Source organism: Schistocerca cancellata, chromosome 8 (genome assembly GCF_023864275.1).
Source record: "Schistocerca cancellata isolate TAMUIC-IGC-003103 chromosome 8, iqSchCanc2.1, whole genome shotgun sequence".
In the NCBI taxonomy this organism is placed as follows: Eukaryota; Metazoa; Arthropoda; class Insecta; order Orthoptera; family Acrididae; genus Schistocerca; species Schistocerca cancellata.
Window position 1 is genome coordinate 489,465,560 of NC_064633.1, and position 17,286 is coordinate 489,482,845.

The 17,286-nt window shown below is 42.1% G+C and overlaps 1 protein-coding gene across 2 annotated transcripts in view; it reads right to left on the reverse strand.

Moving 5' to 3' along the window:
- Nucleotides 1–988: 988 nt before the first annotated feature.
- The window catches only part of LOC126094542 (gamma-aminobutyric acid receptor subunit alpha-6-like), a 107,771-nt gene continuing 91,473 nt past the window's right edge, over nt 989–17,286 (reverse strand). For both annotated transcript variants that reach the window (XM_049908973.1, XM_049908974.1), the window contains 2 exons: nt 8,202–8,316; nt 989–4,787 (listed from right to left, as the gene is read on the reverse strand). In XM_049908973.1, coding sequence (XP_049764930.1) covers nt 4,447–4,787; nt 8,202–8,316 — 456 coding nt within the window. In that variant the 3' untranslated portion in view covers nt 989–4,446. The remainder of the gene's footprint in view (nt 4,788–8,201; nt 8,317–17,286) is intronic.

Sequence of the window (17,286 nt, forward strand, 5' to 3'; positions counted from 1 at the left end):
GGATATAAGATGAACATCAACAAAAGCAAAACGAGGATAATGGAATGTAGTCGAATTAAGTCGGGTGATGCTGAGGGTATTAGATTAGGAAATGAGACACTTAAAGTAGTAAAGGAGTTTTGCTATTTGGGGAGCAAAATAACTGATGATGGACGAAGTAGAGAGGATATAAAATGTAGACTGGCAATGGCAAGGAAAGCGTTTCTGAAGAAGAGAAATTTGTTAACATCGAGTATAGATTTAAGTGTCAGGAAGTCATTTCTGAAAGTATTTGTATGGAGTGTAGCCATGTATGGAAGTGAAACGTGGACGGTAAATAGTTTGGACAAGAAGAGAATAGAAGCTTTTGAAATGTGGTGCTACAGAAGAATGCTGAAGATTAGATGGGTAGATCACATAACTAATGGTGAAGTATTGAATAGGATTGGGGAGAAGAGAAGTTTGTGGCACAACTTGACCAGAAGAAGGGATCGGTTGGTAGGACATGTTCTGAGGCATCAAGGGATCACCAATTTAGTATTGGAGGGCAGTGTGGAGGGTAAAAATCATAGGGGGAGACCAAGAGATGAATACACTAAGCAGATTCAGAAGGATGTAGGTTGCAGTAGGTACTGGGAGATGAAGAAGCTTGCACAGGATAGACTAGCATGGAGAGCTGCATCAAACCAGTCTCAGGACTGAAGACCACAACAACAACAACAATGTTTCAACGTTCGTCGTGTGTTATTTTATGAATGCAGTGTTGTGTGCAGTGTCCCAATCTTGGCTCCATATTTGATGTGTTCCGTAAGATTACAAACTCACATTTTCACAATCCTAAATAAGGCACCAGTTTAGTTATGAATCAAGTTTAATATGCTGAAACTTTAACGGAACAATGATCGATGTTAAAATAAATGTCCAAATATAAACTGATTTATTTCTTTTTATTTAAATTCTCTTATATATATATGATAACCGGTGATATATATATATATATATCACCGGTTATCATATGCCTATTAAAAGATTATAATTCATGTTAGTCTGGTTGGGAATTTGGTAAGCTAAACTGGATACCTGGTGAAACAGTTGCTCAGTAATCCAAGGTTAACTTCCCCAGATAGCTCGCGGCTTTTAACCCGCTTTTATTGTCTTGAATATCAGCACCGCTTTCAGAACAAATTAATGCATCAACATTACACCAGGGACTACTAAGACATTGAGTAGCATTGTGTAGTGTTCAGCGATGAGTCCCGCTACCGACTGTCCGTAGACGACCTGACGAAAGATCAAAGCGCCGATTTTGGAGACCAATACCTTTGTACCTGCAAAGGACATAGTAGGGATAGCTACTGAATATGACTATAGGACTGATTTGGCAGTTGTTGAAGGGGGCCTCAATGCTTGCCATTATGGGGTAAAAATAATAAACGCCGTTCTCATACTCTTCATGACCAGGGTACCACATGCCGTATTCTAGCACAATAATGCAAGAACCCATACAACAGTTGACACCACAAAGTCTTTGAGGAAGGTACAGCCCCTTGGTTTGTTATTCACAGACCTTCTTCATGGTGCGATGGGATGGCGCATAGCTTCATACCAACCTCCAGTCAGCAACTGTCATGAACTTACACTGCATGTATTACAGGTATAGCAAGAAATTCCAAGATGACATTCAGAGGCTGTCTACTTCTATGGAGGCTGTCTGCTTCTATTCCACTACAAACACAAGAGTTTATTTGTGCCTGTGGGGAACGTCATATTTATGTTGACAACGAACGTCATTTCCTAATACAATGAAAGTGTAATAATTCAATACCCTTTATGCGATGAACATGACCACAACGTTTGATGAACAACAGATTCGGTCTTAATGATCTTACAATTTCTATTTCCATCGGTGTGTATATAAAGTTAGACACTGAGTTTTGCAGTATAGGCAGAAAAATAACTGACGGTGGCACAAGTAAAGAAAATATAAAATTCAGCTAGTGAAAGTGAGAAAAGCTTGCCTGAGAAAACAAAATATTAATTTAAGTATTAGGATGCATTTTCCAAGAGTATTTATCTCACAAATGGAAATGAAATTTGAATTGTGAACACTACAGACAGAAAGAGAAGATTTTGAAATATGTTACGCCAGGAGTGAGTATGGAATCGAATAGCAAAAATGAGAGCTTAGTGAGACAGTGTGACTTCAAAGAAAGGCATCTGTTGATAGCACGCATCCTGAAGTAGGTAGCGTAGACTGATAGAAAGGCAGCATAAAGCTTTTTCCTTCTTTGTAAACCTTTGCTCTGGTGAGCATTGCATTTTGAGAGCACTCATCCTGGTGACTCTATGTTTTTCTGCATATAAATGAAAATAAGACCTAATATGTAGTGAGCTTTAAGTGATTACATTCAAATGTTTGAATAAGAATAGAGCACCTTTTAACAGAGGTGTATTTTCATACGGCAAGGTTTCTTTTTCTTTCTGCTCATGTGAAGCATAAGTCTTTCTTTCGTATGCACATGTCTTCTCCTGCAAATGAGCATATTGTCTTCCTTGCACGAGAGTGAAATATTATGCAGTCGAGCTATGTTGCTGCATTTGAGTAATTGGGGATTCCTGTCTTTGCTGCTAATGGCGAAAACCTAACAATGTGCTTTGTTGATCACATGCAAAAAAGGAACGTAAAACGGATACTATAAGATATATGAGTAGTGTAGGCTTCCAAATGAAGATGAATTCAGACATTTTTTTGATGGACGAGTCGTCTTAAATATACGAGTATTAACAAAGTGGGCATTATACAAGCGATATCATATAAATTAAAATGTAGCACTTGTTACTTTACAAATAAAGATTAAAATAGACCTATATTCCATGTATGATACTATATATATTCTGTTATCTATATTTGCTGTTGCACAAAAATATATTAATACATATTGATGAAATTCTTGTGTAAACATAAAATCATATATTTCTGTTTCTTTTTTAGCTATGCAAAACATATTTACCTTCATATTTAGTAGATTTAAGAAATGTGAGGTATTCAACTTTTATATTGAATTCGTATTACAGAAAGAACCCTTGTGTAGCATAATCATTGTGGTAACTGAATAATGTTACATATATTAGTAAAGTTGTAGAGCCAGTTACTGACAAAAAGAAATACATCTCTAAAGCTTAAATCCATACACTGGAAGCACTGTTGTGATATTTCTGCAGCTAAAACACTTTTTCAAAAAAGAAGGCTTTCAAGGAATAGAAATGTGTGAAGTGAAACGAAGTAACATGTGTGGTCCTCTAGCTTGGACACGAGGAGCGAGGCACTTGTATGCCTGACATATAGTAACTACAAATTGCAAACTTAGTAAAACATCTCTTTCTAAGAACTCAAACCTATGTATAGAGAGTAACTGCTATTTGCACACAATAACTGTAAAATGTAAGAATAGTGACACTTTCATCCCTTTAGCTTGAGCCTGTTATTAACATTAAAAATGAAGTTGGCAAAGGTAACTGTTAAATCCAAAGATTGCAAAAACTGCTGTCTCTGCCGCTGATACATAAGCAGAGAACACTCCAGAATGAATTTTCACTCAGTAGCAGAGTGCGTGCTGATTTGAAATTTCCTGGCAAATTAAAACTGTATGCCGGACTAGAACTCGAAGCTGGGACCTTTGCAAGTGCTCAATAATTAAGCAATCCAAGCATGACTCATGAACCTGCCCTCACAGCTTTGCATCTGCCAGTGGCTCATCCCCTTCCTTCCAAACTTTACACAAATTCTCCTACATACCTTAAGGGAAACAACCGCAAAGCTGTGACTATGCTGCATCTCCACAATAGACTTTCTTCCAGGAGAGCTAGTCCCACAAGACGTGCATCAGAACTTCTGTGAAGTCTAGAAGGTAGGAGACGAGCTACTGACAGAAGTAAAGCTGTGGGGGCAAGTTTGTGAGTCATGTTTGGATAGCTCAGTCGGTAGAGCACTTGCCCGCAAACGGCCAAGGTCCCAGCTTCAAGACCCAGTCTGGAACACAGTTCTAATCTGCCAGCAAGTTTCAGAGGACACTTGTTTACATGAATGTATAAATATGCAAAAATAGCAGAATACAGAATTTCTGGGACTCAACCCTTCTCCTCTCCCCAAAAGCAGTCAGGTGTAAATACTAGTGAATTAAAAACTGGAGACACGTAACAGAGTGGACCCATCAGTAACTAATGGTCTTCTGGTGTTACCAGGGAGCGCAGAATGATGTGGTTTGTTTTCTGCCAGAACTGGCACTGTTTTTCTACTCAGGTGCTCCGCAAGTGTCATCACATGAGTGGCGAACATTCTGAGTGGGATCTGACGACTTCATCACCGCAGAACTATATCATGTAGTCACATACTCGGTGAAGACTCCTGTCAGCAGACGCTAGTACGAGATGTGCCGAATGTAGTTGATCAGGTGATGAGAGGTGACATCAGTTGGCAGGTACGGGTGCTCCCATGAGCAGGCTGGCGGCAGCTTTGAGAGGCAGCTCGTCGGTGACGTAGTACATGTAGAGCAGCCAGTAGAGGCCGAGCAGGGAGGTGAAGGCGACAGGAAAGGCCTTCCGCGCGGCCATGTCGATGCGCGAGAACTTGTCGCCCTTTTCGCGCCGCAGCGAGCTGGCAGCCCTCCGCAAGTCCATGATGGAGCCACGCAGCGACGCCATGGCCGCCACACTGCGCCTGCGCACTGGCGCCAGGCCGGGCACCGACAACAGCGCCGCCTCACTGCGTCTCCGCAAACCAGCAGCCGATGGCGCCTTCAGCGACCCGCCTGAAAAGCAACAGCTCGCCACGCCTTGTCCACCTCAGTCGACAGGGAGACTCGGCAATTGTGCAGATATTTCAGATAATTCTCATTTATTGTTCCATCGCAGTTGTACATTATTAATTATATTACATGATTCGATCACTCTGGATCGTCTTCAGATCTAACTAGTTGCGTCAGCAACCCGTCTTGTTTACTCAGAACCACATATCAGAGTAATCTTTTCTACTCAGAACCACATATCAGAGTACTGGCAGATGGGTTGCTGACACAAACACAAAAATCTGAAGATGGTCCAGTGTCATCAAAACATGTAACCTAATTAAAAATATGTAACTGAGATGGAACAATAAATGAGAATTATATCTTCAGGTCTGTTTTACATTAAGTTCCGATTTCTGCATTTCAGCTAACTGCTCTGTGTTGCAGCTCTTCAAACATTCCTGCTATGTGCCAGACCCAGTAGCTAGTTATTAACTGGTCCTGTTTAATTGCTGTAAAAACATTTTTATATAAAGAAGAATACGCCAAATATATTACTGGTGTTAGTCTGTAATAAATGCATCAGCTTTTATATGAAAAAAAGAAACTTGAAATTACATAGTCACTAGTCCTACCATAACTATGAATGTAAAGAACGTTTTTAAGCAATGTTGGTAACAAGACCAGGAAGTTATTTCTGTTCCTGTCATCAGCGATTTTTTTTATTTTATTTTATTTTTTCTTTTTTCGTCAATGTGACCAGCTGTAATCACCACAGAAAACAATGACCACGATTTGTAGACACAGTTACCCAGAAAAGGAGAGCTGAAATCTCTTTACATACATATATAGTTTAACAACATTTAAGTTAGTTTTTTCCCCCATGGCAGCAATTTTATTACATTTCTCGTTCTTGGATTTATTCACATTGTTTGCAACTGACAGTTTCATTAAGAAAGTATATGTGTTTTATAGACAACTGTCAAATTTGTTATACATGTTATACTTGATACACATATACTATATTTCACACTTGATATACATATTCTACTAGACGGAGTTATGACTTTGTCAGACCTCAGATGTCACCTGAAATTTTCATTAATGCATAGATAATTAAAATTCTTTGTGATTATGCAAACGAGTAAGCACATATGCCCCCAGATTTAGTGCCCCTCTGATGCAAGTGTTTGATTGTAAATGTATCATAAGGAAAAGAATTTTTCCAGAAGAGTATTTTGCTTTTCTTATGATCACGAGAATGGTGCACGTTTCTTCTTTGCTTTTTTGTTGTCAAACCTTGGGCACTGTTTACACGATTGCAGCGTGTGAGACAGGTGGATGCATCTGAAGGAGGCATAGCCATCTCAGTGTAGGTCGGATGACGGGTGACGTGGGAGTGTGCGGAAAAATACTGATAAAATTAATATTTGGGATAGAATATCGAGGGCGCAAGAAAGACGCGAATATTGCAAGTAATATAATGGTACAAGTGTTGTTCGAGAAAGTGCCAAACGTGATTAATAACAGCTGTGCAATCAGTTCTACTTTTGTGTATTAACAGTTGGTGTCGACAAAAGGGAAAACAATAAACGAATGAGTGTGAGTGTTTTCTTTAACTTGACCATTTTCCGACAAATCATTAACAAGAAAGGAACTACCCACACAAGCAGGACTCACAACCATGTCACAGGTAAAACAGACCATATTATTCATAGGCTCTGAAAAACATTTCGTCAAATATAGAAGACAGATCATGACACTCCTTGAATATAAAAACGGTATAGTCCAGTGCCCAACAATGAATATTGCATGTTGCAGACTCTACCACTAACATTTCGTTTTGCAGACGGATTACATCATATAATAAACAGAGCTATTGCGCAGATACCCAACAAAGTTAACCATCAACAAACATGAACATTAACAGTACAGTTGTATCACACTGATACACCAGTTTGACAGAGACTGAAGCACGAGTCGTAGCAGTGATCGGAGCCTGCATCCCACGCGTCACCAGACAAAATGCTGTGTGTGAACATAAAACATTTTCCTTCCTGTTGGTGAGAGGTTGATAAATGCGTAATAGTTATACGAGACGAGCAAAGGTAGGATCGTCAGAGCACATTCTCCTCAGATGACAATGTGTGTCATGTAAATTCAGGACAATTTCGGATTCATGTGAGTCAGATTGTACACAAAGTCAACATCTCCATTCGCAGTGTCACGGATATCGTGCACAACACATTGTGTTACCCAAAGAAGTTTTTCGCTGAATATCTGGGCGCCTATCAGACGAGATGGGTAGATCACATAACTAATGAGGAGGTATTGAATAGAATTGGGGAGAAGAGGAGCTTGTGGCACAACTTGACTAGAAGAAGGGATCGGTTGGTTGGACATGTTCTGAGACATCGAGGGATCACCAATTTAGTTTTGGAGGGAGAGTGGAGCGTAAAAATCGAAGAGGGAGAGCAAGAGATGAATATACTAAGCAGATTCAGAAGGATGTAGGCTGCAGTAGGTACTGGGAGATGAAGAAGCTTGCACAGGTTAGAATAGCATGGAGAGCTGCATCAAACCAGTCTCAGGACTGAAGACCACAACAACACATCATACGAGAACAAAATAAGTGAATGGCTTTGCCACTCCAGCACTTAATGTGGAATCAGAGAGAGGGTGTTCAATTCCCACACCGCTTCGTCACAGAGAACGAAGGAAGAGTGTGTCATGTGACACCTGAGACGAAGAACACAGGAATGTCATAAGGACAGCTCTCTTTCACCACTGCCCTCTCATCTAAGGAAACAATATGGCCACAGTCTTCTGGGAGAGCTGGTGTTTGATTTCCTCAGCTGTGGAGAAACCGTGAGTGCAAGTAATTGTTGTGCCACACTGGAGCGACAGCAGAAGTCGATTCGGAGGAAACGGCCGAGACTAGTATCTAAAGGTGTTGTATTGTTGCACGACAATTGCCGACCGCATACGCCCTCAGTTACATGAGATTTGGTGTGGCGTTTTGCTGGACTGCATCTGAGGACCCTCCAGATACCACGGATCTCGCACCAGGCGATTTACATCTTTTTGGACCTATGAAGAAGAACTTGGCCGATAGCCACTTTATAACGGTGGCCGACGTCCAGAACGCTGTTGTTACTTAGTTCCTCGGGCCCGGTCCTGATTCCTTTTGTATCAGCTTCGACATACTGGTCTACCAGTGAAACAAATTATTATATAACTAAGGTACCTCGGTGGAAAAAGTAATATATACCAGTGTCTAGATAACATCGTGCATCTCTTTGACTTCCGTTTCTTGTACAGGAATTGGTACGTTGGTTTCGGAACAGCTCTGAAATATTACGCTGCGACACAGAACAGCACAACGAGCAGTAGATACAATTCGCTGCGATACAGAACAGCAGAAGGAGCAGTACGAACCTGGTGCGTCAACGGGGGAGTCCCTGGGCGCGTGCGTGAGGCTGGCAGAGCGCTGCGTGCGTGCGGGCAACTCGTCCGTCTCCAGGCCGCTGTCCTCGCCCGCGGATTCGCCCCTCTGCAAACACACACGTCCTCACCTCATTCTAGAAAACAGACAAATTAAAACAATATCTGTTCTTCTTATAAAAATAACAACAGCAAACAAATCGTGTAAATATTTAGGGGTAATACACTCCTGGAAATGGAAAAAAGAACACATTGACACCGGTGTGTCAGACCCACCATACTTGCTCCGGATACTGCGAGAGGGCTGTACAAGCAATGATCACACGCACGGCACAGCGGACACACCAGGAACCGCGGTGTTGGCCGTCGAATGGCGCTAGCTGCGCAGCATTTGTGCACCGCCGCCGTCAGTGTCAGCCAGTTTGCCGTGGCATACGGGGCTCCATCGCAGTCTTTAACACTGGTAGCATGCCGCGACAGCGTGGACGTGAACCGTATGTGCAGTTGACGGACTTTGAGCGAGGGCGTATAGTGGGCATGCGGGAGGCCGGGTGGACGTACCGCCGAATTGCTCAACACGTGGGGCGTGAGATCTCCACAGTACATCGATGTTGTCGCCAGTGGTCGGCGGAAGGTGCACGTGCCCGTCGACCTGGGACCGGACCGCAGCGACGCACGGATGCACGCCAAGACCGTTGTATCCTACGCAGTGCCGTAGGGGACCGCACCGCCACTTCCCAGCAAATTAGGGACACTGTTGCTCCTGGGGTATCGGCGAGGACCATTCGCAACCGTCTCCATGAAGCTGGGCTACGGTCCCGCACACCGTTAGGCCGTCTTCCGCTCACGCCCCAACATCGTGCAGCCCGCCTCCAGTGGTGTCGCGACAGGAGTGAATGGAGGGACGAATGGAGACGTGTCGTCTTCAGCGATGAGAGACGCTTCTGCCTTGGTGCCAATGATGGTCGTATGCGTGTTTGGCGCCGTGCAGGTGAGCGCCACAATCAGGACTGCATACGACCGAGGCACACAGGGCCAACACCCGGCATCATGATGTGGGGAGCGATCTCCTACACTGGCCGTACACCACTGGTGATCGTCGAGGGGACACTGAATAGTGCACGGTACATCCAGACCGTCATCGAACCCATAGTTCTACCATTCCTAGACCGGCAAGGGAACTTGCTGTTCCAACAGGACAATGCACGTCCGCATGTATCCCGTGCCACCCAACGTGCTCTAGAAGGTGTAAGTCAACTACCCTGGCCAGCAAGATCTCCGGATCTGTCCCCCATTGAGCATGTTTGGGACTGGATGAAGCGTCGTCTCACGCGGTCTGCACGTCCAGCACGAACGCTGGTCCAACTGAGGCGCCAGGTGGAAATGGCATGGCAAGCCGTTCCACAGGACTACATCCAGCATCTCTACGATCGTCTCCATGGGAGAATAGCAGCCTGCATTGCTGCGAAAGGTGGATATACACTGTACTAGTGCCGACATTGTGCATGCTCTGTTGCCTGTGTCTATGTGCCTGTGGTTCTGTCAGTGTGATCATGTGATGTATCTGACTCCAGGAATGTGTCAATAAAGTTTCCCCTTCCTGGGACAATGAATTCACGGTGTTCTTATTTCAATTTCCAGGAGTGTAGTAACGATCGATCTGAAATGGGACGATCAAGTAACATCAGTAATAGGAAAGGCGAAAAGAAAACTTCGTTGGAATGATTTTCTTGGAAAACGCAACGTACCTATAAAGGAAACACATTAGTCCGACCAGTCCTTGAGTATTATTCCAGCTTTTGAACTCTTTACTAAGTAGGCTTGACAGCAGACACAGAACGAATTCAGAAACACCCACTAGGATCGTAACAGGTCGTTATATCCCATACGAAAGTGTAACAGAAATGCTCGTCGTACTTACATACACGGATTCTAGAATACAAGGTAGGGATCACGAGGTGTATGCGCAGTAGCAACCCGCGCCGCTGACGTCAGAGTGAACCCAACCAGAGCTCAGTAGCCCACAATGGTCTTAATGTATTATGTGGTAACATCACTATTTCTTGCGCTTTTGTCGATAGACATACATTTCTTACGATCTGTTAGCCAAGCACAAAGTTTTCGTGGCCATTACGAATCACTGTTGCTGGGTAGTATACATTTGTTTCATGGCGTGTAATTTGGTGCACAGATTTTAAGTGTTGTTGACATTTGTTGTGTTTAGTTTGTGCGTGAGTGGGTGGGTGAATGGGTGAGTAGGTAGGTGCATGTGTTTCCAAGACAGAGAGGGAGACGAGAGGTAGAGAAAAGGGAATTTAATTTTAGAGGCTGATCATAAGCAGTTCTGATGTGTGTGTTATTTATATAACGTTTCTGTTGTGCCAAAGAGGATACTATTACACAATGATATGTATTCGCTTAGTACTTTATTACCTTGGGCTGCTGGTTTTTGAATGAGATAGTTTTCTTCTATTGTTAATTTTTGGAATAGGCCATTATTAGTTTTAAGGATTTTTAAGTCCTTTTCAGTGTTTGTGTGATGGTGGTTCTTTGCTATTAGGTGATCTGCAAATATTGAATGTGAGCTATTGATTTTCAGTGCTCTGAGACGTTCTGTATACCTGGTTCTAAAATTCCTGCATGTTTGACCCACATATACAGACAGATTTTGCTAGTTAGTTGTTATCCATCAGACTGGATCTTTTTGGCTGTGTTGGCTGCATTCCTTCCAAATCTCTTCGGTATTGTGTTGTTGGTTCTGTAGTCTATGTTGAGTCCTTGCCTCTTTAGTATGTTTCCCACCCTGTGTGGAACTTTGTCGTTGTAACTCATTACGTGCCATTTGTTGCTTACTGTCTGCTGATTTGTTGTGAGCTGTGGTTGTGGGGCGGAGGATAAAAATTATGTTTAAGTTGTTTATTGTACAGTTCGCAGTCTTTCACATGCGAGCCTGGCAACTAATTTTGTGGTCAGCCAGAAAGCAAAGGGAAACATACTGACCTCAGATTCCAGTCTGCACAGCCACATTCTGGTCCAGCCCAATTGAAAGAAAAGTCTCTATTCTCCTTCTGCTTAGCGGGATCAGGACTATGATTTCAAATTAAAGTATTAAGTTACTTACATTGAGTAAAGTATCTCACATACAACACTTGAAAATTCACAACGTTCAGTTGAAAGTAAATCTTTCTATTCTAATAGCACAACTAGCAATTCAAAGGTGACATCTACGATACGTCCCTATCAGATTGTTTTCTGCACTGACTAATAATACTCAATTGAATATAAATGTTCAAAATTAATGCTCGCCATAAAATTGGGAATAATAATCGCCTCTCGTCACGCGGATTTATAATTCTCACGGACGGCGAATTCTAAGCGATCCAGGACGGTGTGCTGTCCTCGTGAGTTCACTATCCGTTTTTACCGCAAATACGCAATCCGTCACGGTGCGGTTCGGACGTCATTCGAGGCAGAGTGCGATCCGACGTTTAACAGACGTGGATCTTACAGTGTCTGAGTGCGAAGTGAACCTTCCTACTGCCTCTCGGGCAATATTTATATAACTGCCGGAGCGGACGGCCGAGGTAACATCTGTTGCCTACGGCTTTCTGCATACTGAAGCAGCCTCCGAACGACCGCTTTCTCGGACACATAATCTTTAATGTCAAAGTTATGAATTAATTTAGAAACTTCTTCATTTTTACATGTATTCCGATAAGTTGTTTGACAGTACAAAAGTCCGCAGCTCGTGATCGTGCGGTAGCGTTCTCGCTTTCCGCGCCTAGGTTCCCGGGTTCGTTTCCCGGCGGGGTCAGGCGTTTTATCTGCCTCGTGATGACTGGGTGTTGCGTGATATCCTTGGGTTAGTTAGGTTTAAGTAGTTCTAAGTTCTAGGGGACTGATGACCATAGCTGTTAAGTCCCATAGTGCTCAGAGCCATTTGAACCATTTGACAGTACTAAAATAGTTTCAGCTCGCTTGAATGAAAACTTTGCCTTCTAGAATTTTTATATTGGAACTAACGGTAGATCGTTACCTCTGAACCATACCTTTACTAGAACTTATATCGGCTGTTATTAATACTACAACTCTACAATTTAGTATAGCTCTATTAATTGGTAGGTTTTATCATCTACTTTAACTAAAATTCTCCACTTTTAAAATTACAGGTACCTACTTAATCTACTACAAATGGGTATATTTTAGTTACAAAATTGGTCTTTACTTAATTACTAATAACTATAAGAGGTAGCTTAACATGGTCTCTCAGTTATGATTTTTATGGTGAACTGAAGCATAAACCAAATTTTTACGTCCAATATTTAGCGCTTCTGATCTTTCCTAAGAAAGTGGATTCCGGTGTTAACATTTGTTCTATGGTTTTGAAACTTGCACCACTTATTTATGAGTTCTAAAGGCACATTCTGAGCAAATTCTGGCTTTCTAGCTTTATTATTTAGCGCCACTTATTTTTCTATTAAAAAGTCAAGCTTACGTAAACTATTAAGTCTAGGTACATGTTGTTGTTGTTGTTGTTGTGGTCTTCAGTCTTGAGACTGGTTTGATGCAGCTCTTCATGCTACCCTATCATGTGCAAGCTTCTTCATCTCCCAGTAACTACTGCAACCTACATCCTTCTGAATCTGCTTAGTGTATTCATCTCTTGGTCTCCCTCTACGATTTTTACCCTCCACGCTGCCCTCCAATACTAAATTGGTGATCCCTTGATGCCTCAGAACATGTCCTACCAACCGATCCCTTCTTCTTGTCAAGTTGTGCCACAAACTTCTCTTCTCCCCAATCCTATTCAATACTTCCTCATTAGTTATGTAATCTACCCATCTAATCTTCAGCATTCTTCTGTAGCACCAGATTTCAAAAGCTTCTATTCTCTTCTTGTCTAAACTATTTATCGTCCACGTTTCACTTCCATATATGGCTACACTCCATACAAATACTTTCAGAAACGACTTCCTGACACTTAAATCTATACTCGATGTTAACAAATTTCTCTTCTTCAGAAACGCTTTCCTTGCCACTGATAGTCTACATTTTATATCCTCGCTACGTCGACCATCATCAGTTATTTTTCTCCCCAAATAGCAAAACTCCTTTACTACTTTAAGTGTCTCATTTCCTAATCTAATTCCCTCAGCATCACCCGATTTAATTCGACTACATTCCATTATCCTCGTTTTGCTTTTGTTGATGTTTATCTTATATCCTACTTTCAAGACACTATTTATTCTGTACAACTGCTCTTCCAAGTCCTTTGCTGTCTCTGACAGAATTACAATGTCATCGGCGAACCTCAAAGTTTTTATTTCTTCTCCATGGATTTTAATACCAACTCCGAATTTTTCTTTTGTTTCCTTCACTGCTTGCTCAATATACAGATTGAATAACATCGGGGAGAGGCTACAACCCTGTCTCACTCCCTTCCTAACCACTGCTTCCCTTTCATGCCCCTCGACTCTTATAACTGCCATCTGGTTTCTGTATAAATTGTAAATAGCCTTTCGCTCCCTGTATTTTACCCCTGCCACCTTTAGAATTTGAAAGAGAGTATTCCAGTCAATATTGTCAAAAGCTTTCTCTAAGTCTAGGTACATAAAACTTGATATTTGGAACATTATTATACTAAACTAGATTTTAACCAAATTTTTAACGTAAATTTTGACTTTTAATTTCATACTTAATTGTGGTGCAATACTTGCGCACTACGCGCAGACGCGTTAAGGTGACATGGCGCTACTAGCAGTGAATTGGGGTAAGTCCCGGCCGACTCGCTCACCGCTGTATCTCACGCATGAGCGCTTGCTTCGCTTCATGGTGTGTCTGTGGGTGTGTACGTTTTGGGTTATGTTTTGCCTGCTTCTGTATTTTGTTGTTTATTTTATCTACAGTCTTTGTCTTATGCCCATTCTCATGTACAATTTGTTTTATTGTGTTCAATTCTTCTGTGTAGTCACGTTTGTTCACGAGCGTTTTGCTCAGTCGGTGTAGTAAACATCTGAAGAAGGTAAGAAAGTACTAAGCGAATGGAAATCACTGTGTAATAGTATCCTCTTTTCCGCAACAGAAAAACGACATAAATAACACCCACATCAGAACTGCGTATGATCAGCCTCTAAAATTAAAAAAAAAGTCCCTTCGCTCTCCTCTCTCTCTCTCTCTCTCTCTCTCTCTCTCTCGCTCTCTCTCTGTCTGTCTCTCTCTCTCACCCTCCCTGTCTTGGAAACAATACAAAACACTCACACGCGCACACATGAATTAAAAACGCAAACGTCAACAAAACTTCACGTCCGCGCTCAACATCCCAGACAAACATGTCACGAAAGAAATGAACACTACACAGCCACAATAACGGGTAATGACGACGAAAACTCTCTATCTGGCGAACAAATCGTAAGAAATGCAAGTGTATCGACATAAGTACAAGAAATGAGCATGTTAGCTCGACACAAAGTAAAAACACCGTAACATCAGAAACCGTAAGTAACATGCTAGTTAACATGGCGCATGGTGGTTCTCAGTCGGAAATGCATAATAAACATAAAAATAAAACAGTTTTGGTGTTTTCGGAAACAAGCTGTAGAATGCGTAGTACACCTACAGCTACTAGCATAAACATTCATATCTTCATGTGAGGTATGAAAACAACTGCTTACATTCACTTTATTTTCAAATGTACTACATAACTAGAACCTTTAGAGATATTTTAAAATGAACAACGTAGAGTGATTCAACACAGCGACACATGTCTCAACTCTGTACTGTATGCCAACCAATGTAAAAAAAATATTTGACAATAATCGCTCATTTTACAAATGTGAATTTTTTACCAATAGTTTCTTTAAAGATAGTATTAACAAAAATTTTGCAGAACAAAAATAAACAAAGAAACCCACTGAAGACAGCAGACCGTTCGCCGGGTGCCGGTCTTTCAATGTGACGCCACTTCGGCGACTTGCAGTCGATGAGGATGATAATATGATGATGAGGACAGCTGACCCAGCCGGGAATCGAAACCGACCCAGAGGACTGATAATCCGTCACGCTGACCATTTAGCTATCGGGGGCGGACAAGACAAAGATGATCACAGCAGTCATGTAAAGAAGACTTAATATCCGTTTAAAAATGTGTTAAATGTTTTTGTAACGCCAATAGAGTCTGATGATGAGGTATTACCTCGAAACATGTCGCCAAATAAAAATAATTTAGTTGTAAACAAATTTTGTGACTGGTAGCGGTATTTGAAAACTTTTACATATTTTTGAAACATTAACGGCCGATTAATAGTCAATATGGCTTCAAATTATATAAATGAACAATGTCGAAAATACACTGTACGTTGAGCGGGTTCAGTGTTGGCTGGCTTCAACTTCTTTTTGGTTGAAAATCAGCAAATCGTCTCGCACTGCGCGTTTATGAAGACGTGTTAGGAAAAATAGTTAGTATAAACTTTTCAGTAAGTTTCGAGTCCGCCCCTGGTAGCCAAGTGGTCAGCGCGACGGAATATCATACCTAATGGCCCGGGTTCGATTCCCGGCTGGGCCAGAGATTTTCTCCGCTCAGGAACTGGGTGTTGTGTTGTCCTTATTATTATCATTTTATCCCCATCGACACGCAAGTCGCCGAAGTGGCGTCAACTCGAAAGACTTGCACCAGGCGAACGGTCTACCCGACGGGAGGCTCTAGCCACGCGGCAGTAAGTTTCGAAATTAATTCTTGCAAACACTTTAATCTCTTCCTTATCCACGGCCCAGGCTACATGAATACAAAACTTTACACATTTATAAACAACATGATATCGCGGTTAAAGTATCCTACAGCAAAGAAAAAGTGTAACCTCCAGTTCTCTTAAATTTAGGTGAGTGTTATTGTTTTGAACGTTATGTACATCTCAGATGTTCCAAACTGTACGATCACGAAAGTCGATAGACAGCCCTTCCGTCTTCGACACAGCTTGTGACGTCAAAATGAAATCCCTTTAGCACGAAGTCTTGTAAGGCGAATGTTATGCAAATTAGGCGCGCTCCAGGGAAGAAGGGCGTTGGTGACAATCGCGATGAGGTCACCGAGATCTAGAGAATCTTAGATGTCATTTGTCAGCTGTCATTCGAGAGAGAACTAACGTCAATTACTGTCAAATGAAATTTTATTGAGCTCGTTTGTGACCAGTTGCTATTTGAGGTGTCTCAGTATTGTAACGAATCGGTCAATATAATGAAAGCAACGAAGAAGGCCTCTACATTATTCGTTGGAAAGTTAAGATTAGTGAGAGACCTTTTCAGCTTCCAGCACAGGAGTCGTTGCAGAATATGACGACGTCTACATCACCGAAGACATACACAGTTATAATGTCGATGCAGTTCAATCGGCAACCGCAAATTTATTAACGATTATAGCACATTACATCACATGAGATGCGGAACACTTCACCGTCCAAATGGAGACCCACAATGAGACCCCTGTCAAACTCTGTCAGGTACTGATAATGCTGTCTGAAATGAGTATGAAGTATATCCGTGTCCTACACAGTGATCATTTAAAACGTGCCGCTGTTCATGTCCCTTACATACCTACCAGCCCTGGTAATAACACTAAACACAAACAACACTGATGCACTCTGGAGGCGGACCTACGTGTCACAGAGAATTGCAACTCTAATAATTTTCTCTCTGCCTATCTCTTCCTTCCCCTGTCTCTGTCCATCTCCTCCTCTTTCCTTCCTCTGTCCACCTTCTCCTCCCCTCTTCTCGCTCCACGTTATCACCCTTACCCCAACAGGAGGCTGGTCGTTCGTACCCACAGCATTCTTTCCAGATCGTAACTAATATGTGTACCAAATTTGATTGAAAGCGTTCCAGGGGTTTAGGATGAGCATTTTACCCGTGGCTTTCCCCCCGTACCCGCATATCAAATATATTTCTTATATATTTGCCGGCCGGGGTGGCCGAGAGGATCTAGGCGCCTCAGTCAAGAACCACGTCACCGCTTCGGTCGCAGGTTCGAATCCTGCCTCGGGTATGGATGTGTGTGATATCCTTAGGTTATTTAGGTTTAAGTAGTTCT